Source organism: Nuphar pumila, chromosome 3, assembly GCF_984573655.1.
Source record: "Nuphar pumila chromosome 3, dmNupPumi1.hap1.1, whole genome shotgun sequence".
Classification (NCBI taxonomy): Eukaryota; Viridiplantae; Streptophyta; class Magnoliopsida; order Nymphaeales; family Nymphaeaceae; genus Nuphar; species Nuphar pumila.
In genome coordinates, this window is record NC_143251.1 from 104,453,693 (window position 1) to 104,465,006 (window position 11,314).

General features: G+C 37.4%; 1 protein-coding gene across 1 annotated transcript; it reads left to right on the plus strand.

Annotated features, from left to right (window-relative positions):
* Nucleotides 1–5,890: 5,890 nt before the first annotated feature.
* LOC149843186 (peptidyl-prolyl cis-trans isomerase FKBP62-like) lies at nt 5,891–11,085 on the plus strand. Its single transcript, XM_089999638.1, has 14 exons — nt 5,891–6,307; nt 6,481–6,675; nt 6,824–6,910; nt 7,879–8,139; nt 8,232–8,309; nt 8,425–8,505; nt 8,988–9,182; nt 9,300–9,386; nt 9,507–9,679; nt 9,775–9,897; nt 9,977–10,123; nt 10,322–10,449; nt 10,582–10,702; nt 10,798–11,085. Exons 2-14 carry the CDS (start codon nt 6,492–6,494, stop codon nt 10,849–10,851), a joined length of 1,719 nt encoding a protein of 572 aa, XP_089855764.1. The 5' UTR covers nt 5,891–6,307; nt 6,481–6,491; the 3' UTR covers nt 10,852–11,085.
* Nucleotides 11,086–11,314: the final 229 nt, after the last annotated feature.

The window sequence follows — 11,314 nt, forward strand, 5'->3', positions numbered from 1 at the left end:
AATAGTAATTAGGAAATGGCTTGAGGAGCTTTTCTTATGGGATTGGGATGTCTCATATGAATTCTATAAAAGGAGAGAGCCCATTCACGCCCCTATCTCTTTACTCTCTCTAATTCTCAAATTTCTTATATATCTCTCTCTCTCTTCATTCTCTCTTTCTTCTTCTCCTTATCCCATGCCCCTCTCAAGGAGACCTAGATGCTGGTGTGGCTGACCCTCCATTGATGGTGCAGCTGGTGGAAGCAGGTGATCATCAAGGAAGGAGGTTCACTAGTCTCTACGGTTTTTAGTTTTCAGTTTTTGAGGTAGGTGCACTCTAACTATAGGTATATGTATGATGCTAAGGAGAATGAACATGCTAAGACATGAGTCTCAGATTCATATTGATATGTATAACAACCATGATTGATGGAGGACCTGATGTTATACAGTCCATCGAGCATTAAAACCACCTAAACTATTATTACAAAAAATTATTTTTTATGTGTATCTTAATTCAAGTGTTTCTTGAAAAAAATTGTTTGATATGATTCTTGAACTATGTTGTGTATTAGATTTATTTATGAATATTATGTAATAAATTAGGTTCATGATTAAATCTGATATTAATTGTTCATGAATGATTTAGAAATTCAAGAATAGGATCCATCTATGTGAAACCAATTCTTTTAGAGAAAAACGTGTTTTCTTGTATGAGTATGTTGGATCTTGTATTTGATTTATGTTATGAATTTGGTTTCTATGATTCCAGCATGGTTGGATGTATACATGCATGTATATGACATGTTTAGGTTGAATCAAAATTCTAATATGTATGTTTTGGTGTTTTCTTTATGAAAAACATGAAATGTTTTATGTACTTCTTAAAAATGCATGTTGTCATGTTATTTTTGTTTCGAACAATCTTAAAGAAAATTATGGTTCTAAAAAATGGTGAACCCAAAAAATCTTAAATTTTAGACAGATGGGAGCAATCTAAAAAAATTTAGGTTCATTTGAGGTCTCAGTTGGGAGATAGACATCTGCAAGTCAACACAAAATTTTTATCTTGACAAAAATTCTATATAGGCTACACAATTTTGTTGATTTTACTGCTCCCAAACTATTTAAGGTTTATAACCAATAATTTTATATATTAGTTTATATATTAAAGAAAACACGATAAAAATCTTGTGTACTAATTCATTAAGGTTTGAGAATTAAAAATCATGAAAGTTTATTCTAAAACCTAAAATATTTACAATGCAGCCTCTCAAAGAATAGAAACAGATTGTAGTGCATGAATTTTAATTCTCTGTTGGTATAGAGTTTAGACTGATTCTTTTATGAGATTGTGTCAAACATACTAAACTAACTATAGTAAAAATTACAGATTTTATTTTATTCTGTAAATTCATTGACTGATGTTTCTTCGGTAAGGCTGAACCGGATAGGTTTGTTTTGTGAATAGAAAGCAGTGTTTAGTTAAAGATTTATTATTCTTTGATCCAGAATGATTTAGGGGCTAGGATTTCGCCTATAGACAGTTAACACATATGCGTATCTATAGTAAAAATCTTAGATTTAAATTCATTGGATTTAAGTCATGATAGAATTTATACTGACTGATAAATTCTTTCCATGCAGTTTCCAATTTGGAACTCGTGTTTGCATATATATCATGTTTTATAAAGTGAACCAACTGAATTTGAATGAGTTTCATAGATGAATAAGAGAGACACACATCTTGTTAGAGTACAATGTGTGGGCCTAATGAGGTTATGTGGTTGTACCATTACTTGTGAGCATGTGTTGATTCATATGTTATAATTTTCTGCTATAATGTTAAAATAAACTTTATGTTATGATAATATACTTGTATGATGACATGATGACATGACATGCATTATGAAGTTGTGATGTACAATATGATATTATGGTATGCATTATGATTAAATATGATGTTTTTATATACTATGAGACATGAAATGCATGCTTGCACATGTGAATTGCTCATGGATGAGCTTATGGTTCAAAAAAACGATTTAGTGCTATGAAAGCACAAATTTAACATCTTGCATATGCTTGTATTTGATATTTTGTAAGATATGAGAATGCATGCATGCACATGTTGATGAATTGATTATTGTTCAAGGAACCAATATGGTGTCATGAGTGCATGAATGTATGTATGTATAGCATGTGATGCTATTATGTTGTAAGGTATGAAAAGTGCACCAAGTTATGAAAATAAATACATACTTGCATACACAATAATTTGGGATCACCTTCACAGGAAAGATGTTCGACTGATTTAAAGGCACCGTAGCATACTGAATGGGTCATGAACACGACTGAGCAAAACAATTTGTGACTACCACGATGAGGGTATGATGGTTATGTCTGAAGGGCAATATGGAAAGTTACCTTGGAGGGGTACTTGGGCTTTTGAGTCACGGGATATTATGTGGGCACATGTGATAAAAATATATGAAGTCTTGCTTTAATAAAAATACCTAATAACCCATTCAGACTTGAGCTTACCGTGGAGTGGGTAGGTGGTACAAAACTTTGTTGAACCGTCATGTATTTATAAGAGCAACAACGTCTCACTTTGTCTCCAGTCCTCAGAGTTAGGGGGTCAGACTACCAATGTGTCTTAGGTGGTATGTACATGTCTTCTGCAAAAGTTTAGAATACATACCCAAAATCTTGGCCACTGGTAAGTTTTCTTTCGGTCACGGTCCGCCCTTAGTGGATCAACTTTAGTAAGTTACTCAAAAAATTAAAATACATGGCATAATGAAAACTCGAGTGGTCTCCTCTGATTCAATGATTGTTTTGTGAGTACCTGTAGGAGGGTAAGAAAGAGAAGCATAAAGCCTTAAACTTAATCACATTTATTCTATGAAAACTTGTGTGAAAACATGTTCTACTAATTCATATGCATAATCATGAGATTGTTCTTGTTTTGTGATATGTTTCATAAAAATATTGGTTATGCATGTTTGAAGATTGCCTTATGATTTAATTATTACAGTATACATGTTCTAAATGATGTTTAATTTTATGTCTACTTAGTTTTGTCTATGCATGCATGGTTATTGTGTTCCTATTGAGACTTGATGAGTCTGACTCCTATATTACCATTATTTAGGTAATGAGTAGAAAGCTGGAGCGATGGCGGGATGCTACGGATGATGCCAATGATCATTTCTTAAATCTTGTATTATTTTGAGAATAATTTATGAACTGTTAAACTTGTCATTTAATTTAATTATGTTTCTTAATTAATTTAATTAAATTCATGAATGTTATTGTTTAATTGCTATTCGAATATTAAATTTCTGAGTGAGAACCGAATCATGAGTTGGACATAGACTCAAGTTTAATACGGGAATCAAATTCAGTCTCATAGTGAGTTATCATATCTGTAATCCTCCCAAAATTTTTAACCAAAATCAAATGATTATTTTTCGTTGTGTTTTTGGTATTTAAATGATAAAGGGTTGTTATTCTTGGTTGCCTCTTTCTCAAACTCAGATCTAGTGAATGATTAAATGCTAGTGTTTGCACACAAGCGAACTCATTAGAGCTTAGTTTGCATAAATAAGGTCTTTCATAAAAAATCTATATATATTTTTTGTGTTAAAATTTTGGGGTGTTACATTAGTTGCTCCTCCTACTTTCATTTATAATCAAATTATATATATAATTGTATCTCTCAATAAATTTGTAATAAAAGTACATTTGTAAACAAAGTTGATATATGTGTATTACCATCTCCTCGAGACCCCTCTTCATCATGGAATGACTTGACAACTACTGGGTGTCAACATGTACATTCTCATGACAATGGAGTATCATGGAATACAAGTTTATGTTATCACTGTCATCGTTTTAGTTTTGTAGTTCGAAGGAGAACAACATAGGATATTCATTAAACCTATCTTTCAAACAAGTTGGCACGCTTATGCCAATGATGAAAGGGTGATGAGATTGTTGTTGAGCATATCAAAACTATCAGACAACTCGGCTGACCATTTGACGTTCAACTTTATTAATATTGTGCAACCAAATGTCTTTCCTCGTGAGGTCCATAGTTTAGATAACCACATCCTCCTCTACTACATTTTCTTCGTAGAGACATCACGTTACCTACAAAATAAAGTTTCATTCATAGTCATATATTGCTACTACATTATTTATAAAAATATACTCATTTTTTCAAAGTATACTTATATATACTTTAATCAACATGCGTAATTTTTTTCACTCATCTTCCAATCCAGCACATGACATAGTCCACATAAAATTTTTAAGGCTTGGGTCATGTTAAGGGGCCTTCCCATGGATATGAATTCTCATATCCAAACCTATAAGGATTAATACATAAACTAGTAAATAAAGATAACAAAATCATATTTTCATATTAATCAAATCAAATCAATATTCGTACATCCAACAACACCAACATGCCAGTTAGATTTTTTTTCACGCTTCACTTAACTCAGGCTTGCATACAAGTGTGTAAGTGAAGTTGCTCTACATGCAAATTTATCGATGTAATCAAGGTCATGCACCAGTTTTACATATGATATATGAATAGACTTTCTCCTGCTGTCATTGAATAAATAGGGGTCCAAGAGGTAAAACAAGAATGCCCTCACCTCTCTCTACTTTATGATCGACCTTCCCTCTAATACAGGGTATCTTCTCATTTATTCTTTCAATCGTGCTAATGTCATAGTTTTTTCAACATTGACAACTTCAATCTTTTATCTTCGAATACATCCTTCGGTGCCCACAATAAGACTTCACATAGGTGCTTCAAATCTCCAAACCGAAGTGCATTCATTGGCACATCGTGGCACTTCAACCTAGTGATGCATCTCACACCTTTTAAGGTGATGATCATCTCAAAATCGAACTTAAATGTGTTTGTTGTCAAGTTCCATAAATGCACCAAACTTTAAAATTCATAAAAATTTTGAACCATTGATTTTTGAATCCTTATAAAAGACTGTTCATCTCATAATTAGATGGTTCAAAATCAACAAACCATCTAGATCACATTTGTAAGGTCAAATTCCTTATGCCGTTAGCGGAAGGTGATGAAGGAAATGAGAGCTTGCGTGACTTGTTAGATGAATGAGAGTGAAGAGATTAGAAAAAGTTTTATGTTAGAATTATATATATATATATATATATATATATATATATATATATATATATATATATATATATATATATATATATATATATATATATATAAAGGTATAATAGTAATTTCTTTAACAGAGATTGAGGGCGGGATGGGGTGAGGCCGGAGCAAGAGTAAATCCATCTCTACCTCCATCCTTGCACATGTTTTGATTTTAACCTCCGTCCACGGTTCATTCTCCGTTTCATGCCCTCCATCTCTTGTCTAATGGGCGAGGTGAGGCGGTGCTCTATTTTTTTCCATCCACTGCCATCCCTATATCTGGGTCAGACTCATAAGGTTCGATTTGTTAAATGGGTTGGGTATAGTTTGTGAAATTTTATACTGACTTTCTGTTAAGATCCACAATTTTCAATATAAAAACTTAAAAAATATTGTTTTACCAGGTATGGGCCTGGTCTGATTTATGTAATTCTTAGTAGATCCGGGTATGGTTTTTCTTATGAATAATCTAGTCGGACCTAAATTTGAATATGATACCTGCATTACTTACTCGGATCTTGGTTTGGAATCACCCATTATTTTAGCGGTGGTGTTTCCTTGCTTGCTCGAGGGTTTCTCGTCGTAAAAACAAAACTTTTATTTCCTGAACTCTCTCTTTCTCTTAAAAAAAAATGAAACAATTTATTTTGGCGCACCACAATCCTGCTTTCGTCTTGGAGGAGTAAGAAAATATCAAGATCCACCGATGGGCTTTCGGCGTAGTTGGTAGGCGCTATCAGTGCACGTCTCGCTGTGGTGGGGGCGTTGCAGGTTCAAAACGGCAGTTGTACGATTGAATATGAGTGGTTGAGGGTCCTGACTAACCCCAGATTACCTTAAAAACAAAAATACCAAGACCGATGAACAAAATAGTAGTTTGAGGCTCCGAGTCTTCTGAGCCCCAACCCTCGCCTTTCTGTCAAAGGTCTGACATCTAGAACCATCCTCTCTCTCTCTCTCTCTTTAGAACTCTCTAGAACCCCCAAAGCCCTCGTGTATAAGATACCCCTAGTGTTCCTCTATCACCTAATTTCTCTAAAGAGAGAAAAAGTGAAAAAGAGGAGCCATCTTCACGCTGCGATCGCATTCCTTCTTCCCTACATCAATCCGATACTATTTGAGGTTCGTCTTCTTCCATCCCCATCATTTTCCCTCTCTAGGTTTTTATGCACAATGCTATCTCTCTCTCATTCGATCGTTAATGGGTTTTCTTTTTCTTCAATCTTTCGATCATGGTTTTCGCGTTTGGTGTTGATTTAGTGATTCTCTGATTGATGGTTTTGTTGGGGTTTTAGAGGTGAGAGAAATGGATGAGGATTTCGAGCTGCCCGACGCCGGAGAGGAGATAAACGAGGACTTCGACCTTCCCGGCGACAACCCCATTCTGAAAGTCGGAGAGGAGAAGGAGATCGGGAAGCAGGGCCTGAAGAAGAAGCTTGTGAAGGAGGGAGAGGGATGGGATACCCCCGAAAATGGCGATGAAGTCGAAGGTATCGCCCCCGAAAATCTGCCTTTTCTCTGCATTCATGTGTAGAGTGAAATGGGGAGAGGGGTGTTTCTCTTTCTCCATGGTATCTCTCTGTTCGTTTGGTTAGCACGGATTGATTGACGTTTATGGGGTTGTAATTGTATCTGTAGTGCATTACACCGGAACCCTTTTGGACGGAACGCAGTTCGATTCGAGCCGTGATCGGGGCACCCCATTCAAGTTTAAGCTTGGTCAAGGTGAGTCCCGTGTTTCGGTTGTTCTTTTTCTATTCATTCTTTGGCTTTGTTAGCTAGCTTAGACGTTTGTTTGTATTGCTATCTTTTCTGTTCTTGGTGTAGTTTGCTCAGCCTTGTTAAGAAAGGAGTTGCTTTTCCATAGTTGTAGTTGGAATGATCCCATTGATCTTTTATCGATACAATGTCGAGTATATTGATCCTTTTCATTTACGGTCACTTCCATCTTAGTTGCATTCATTCGAATCTTAATGGAGAGCAAAGGAATTGAAATTTTTGCTGTGATAGTTTTTTTTTTCTTTTATTGCCATTAGAATAAAATTGTCATGATAGGACTTGTATCTACGCTTGCTTAAATCGTATATGCCCGAGTCCCATTGTTAAGTCCCATGAAAAATTAGATTTTTCCGAGAGACTGGAAACGTTTGGGCAATTGGAAGGTTTTGAATTCGCTTGGTAGGTCCAAAATTTAGAAGGAAATATTTGCTTAACTTGGCTTGCTTTTATTTCGTCTTTAGGCAAGTAGCAGTGACCATTGTTGGTTTGCATAGTCCTTGTGAAGCTAAAAGCAACCTGTTTAGGGTTTGCGGGTTTCGGATGACTCTGTCTCTATTCTTGGTCCTTTTTGCACCCTTATTTTGCCTCCAATGGACTCTGTAGACATCAATACTTGTGATGTACGAATTTTAATATTTTTCCCTTTTTATTCCTGTTTAAATTTCTTTTTTGTAATTTGCTTAGTTCATGAATGAAGCTTGCATTTATGGATTCACTAACTTGGCTCGTTCCTATTTTAGTTACTGCTTCACACAATTAATTAATCTTACGGCATTTAGCGATTTATCCTGTTTTAGAACTTAGTCCACTAGCTTTTAGGTGATTGGTCTTGTTGTTTTCTTTGATATTGTGTGTGAGTTACTTGCAAGTGTAAAGTGGATCACTTACTGTGCCTGGTGCGGGGCATTTCACAGGCCAAGTGATCAAGGGATGGGATATTGGTATCAAGACAATGAAGAAGGGCGAGAATGCAATCTTCACCATTCCAGCTGAGCTTGCATATGGAGAATCTGGTTCGCCTCCTACTATTCCCCCCAATGCCACCCTCCAGTTTGACGTCGAGCTGCTCTCCTGGACCAGTGTAAAAGACATTTGCAAGGATGGTGGTATCTTCAAGAAGATCCTGAAGGAAGGAGAAAAGTGGGAGAACCCAAAAGATGCTGATGAAGTATTTAGTATGAGGGAGCTTGCAACCACTTTGCAAAATTCATTTTTACTTGTTCATTTTTCCTACATATTGTTAACCACTGTTCTGTGCTTTGTGCAGTGAAATATGAAGCCAAACTTGAAGATGGAACTGTGGTATCCAAATCTGAGGAGGGAGTTGAATTCACTGTTAAAGAGGGTGGGTGCAAGTGCTATTGTTTCTCTACTATCATATGGACTTAAAATGACCATGGGCTTCTTAAATGTATTTCTTATCAATTGAAACCTTGCTGCTTATGTGGTCTTTCAAACAGGGTACTTCTGTCCTGCATTGACGAAGGCTGTGAAAACGATGAAGAAGGGAGAAAAAGTGCAGCTTACCGTGAAGCCTCAATGTAAGCTTTCACTATTCTTTCTGAGAATTGTGTGATTTCTTAGGGAAGTTTTGAGGTAGAATCCGAGCAAATAGGTTGAAACCATGTGGGTGTGGTAAGCAGTTGTCCTGCTGTAATGAGTTCCTAGGGGCATGAATTTGCCTCAATTTGTTGCTTTTGTTAGTGATGCTTTTTTATAATCGATCAGTACTGCTTGATCTCTGACTTGGCCTAGCTTAGCTGCAAACATGACCGGCTCAGTGGTCAGGCACGGGCTGGGCTGGCTTTGATTGTCTAATTGTACGATTAAAGTTGGCTTTTGAGTTTGATTTGGTTGAGAACAAAGGAAAATGCTTCACCTCGGAATCATGGAGGTAGGAAGCATTCTACTTGGACACACCTATGCCATTTGAAGGCACTGTCCCGCTCATTATTTCCAGCTGTCAGACCCATTGAGTTGGCTCGTCATTATCATGGCTACTGATCTAGCTTTTTTCACTCAGATGCATTTGGGGAGAAAGGAAGGCCTGCTACTGGTGCCGAAGGTGCTGTTCCACCCAATGCTACATTGCACATTGAGCTTGCATTGGTTTCATGGAAGACAGTTACGGAGGTTACTGATGACAAGAAGGTGCTGAAGAAAATTCTCAAGGAAGGTGAAGGTTATGAGAAGCCTAATGAGGGGGCAGTGGTGAAGGGTAAGCATCTATGGGACTTGCAAGTCGTCTTCTCTTTTTTCTTCCCTATGGAGGATTTCTTAGAGTAATGGTTTGGGCTGGTGCTGATCTGATTGCCGTTTGCCTTGAGTTTAACAGTCAAGCTAATTGGAAAGCTGTCCGATGGCACTGTGTTTGCGAAGAAAGGACATGATGAAGAGCTGTTTGAGTTCATGACTGGAGAAGGTAAAGTGAACTCTATGACTACAACAGGATTGAGCATAAATAATTGCAGAATACCAATCATCGCCATGGTTGACGGTGGAATATCATCATGACCGATGGTGAAACTTTTGTTTGGAACAGAACAAGTTATCGAGGGTTTGGACAGAGCTGTGATGACCATGAAGAAAGGAGAAGTCGGTGTAGTAACGATCCTGCCTGAGTATGCCTTCGGTTCTGAACCAAAGCAGGAGCTAGTCACTGTGCCTGCAAATTCCACAGTATATTATGAAGTCGAGCTCGTCTCCTTTGTGAAGGTCAGCGGAATCTTATGTTTTCTATTTCTTGTTGATGAGTGTGGTAATTGCCATAGATGAGATGGTGCTTAAACTGGTTGCTATAATGCATTCAGGAAAGGGAAACATGGGATCTGAAAACACCAGAAAAGATTGAAGCTGCCAGCCAGAAGAAGGAAGAAGGGAATGTGTTGTTTAAGCAGGGTAAATACCTGAGGGCATCTAAGAAATATGAGAAGGTAGTGTTTCTTTCTTCCAATTCCCGTTGTTCCCCTCAATTTTGTAAACGCTAGGCTAATTTTGGATAATCTTCCCCAGGCTAACAAGTATATTGAGCACGATTCCTCCTTCAATGAGGAAGAGAAGAAGCAAGCTAAGGTTCTGAAGGTCTCCTGCAATCTCAACAATGCAGCTTGCAAGCTCAAACTGAAGGACTATAAGCAGGCTGAGAAGCTATGCACCAAGGTTGGTTTCTCTTGATTTTGCTGTTTGGACTTCCAAATGAGTTGCAGCCGCAGCTGTTGTTTCTTGGTGTTTAGGATGTGACTGTGCTACTTGTCCTTTGTGGTCTACGGTTTTCCATCCTGAGTCTTTCATTTATCCTTAAGATACAAGGTGGGTATGGACTAATAGTGCTTTTTATATGCATATATGACGTTCCAGGTCCTAGAGATTGAGAGCAGGAATGTGAAAGCTCTGTATCGGAGAGCACAAGCATACATTAACATGGCCGATCTTGATCTGGCAGAGCTTGATATCAAGAAGGCATTGGAGATTGATCCTGATAACAGGTAATATGCTCAAGCTATGTTTCGCTTATCCTTTCCTGTTGCATACTGAAGTTTATGCCCATTTGTGAAGGTGATCTTGTTGCTTTGAACTCTGTAGAGATCTAACCAACCATCGTCCTTTCTTTGTGTCAGGGATGTGAAGCTAGAATACAGAACGCTGAAGGAAAAGATGAAGGAATATAACAAGAAGGAAGCCAAGTTTTACGGCAATATGTTTGCGAGAATGAGCAAACTCGAGGAAACTGAGGCCAATGTATAAACCATTGATTGATGATCAGTTTTCTTTCATTATGTTGATTTGCCTGGTCTGCTTTCTTGAGTTCTAATCTGATCCTGATTTTGTTGCAGAAATCTTCAGAACACGCAGCAGAACCGATTAGCGTAGATGCGCCTGCTGCATAACAAGCAAGAGGGGAGTGACCTTCCATGCCGTTCACTGTGGTCTATTTTCGGTTTCTGGCATTGGCCTAAATCTTTAAGAGAACTGTGTATGTGACCATTGTATGTTGAGGTGGTGGTCATGTTATTGTGTCTAATAATGGTGATGATGTGCTACATAGTGCCAAGTCTAGTTCAGTTTAAGTTGTCCAAGACCTCCAAGCAACTTAGAAGATGCATTGATTATACATCGTTAAATGGTATTTAGGCTGTGTTTGGGAGCTGTCTGTCGGAGGTAGCTAGGTAGGTAACTAAGGGCTTGTTTGGAATCTATAGCTGGGATGGGCGTTTGTGGGGTTTATGCATTTGAAGAAGTGGCAGCTGCCAAATCCAGGATTTAGTGTAAATACAAAAGAGGGCCTCATATCCATCCCAAATGCATAAATGCCAATCTCAGCGCTGAGATTCCAAACAGGACCACTAAGCA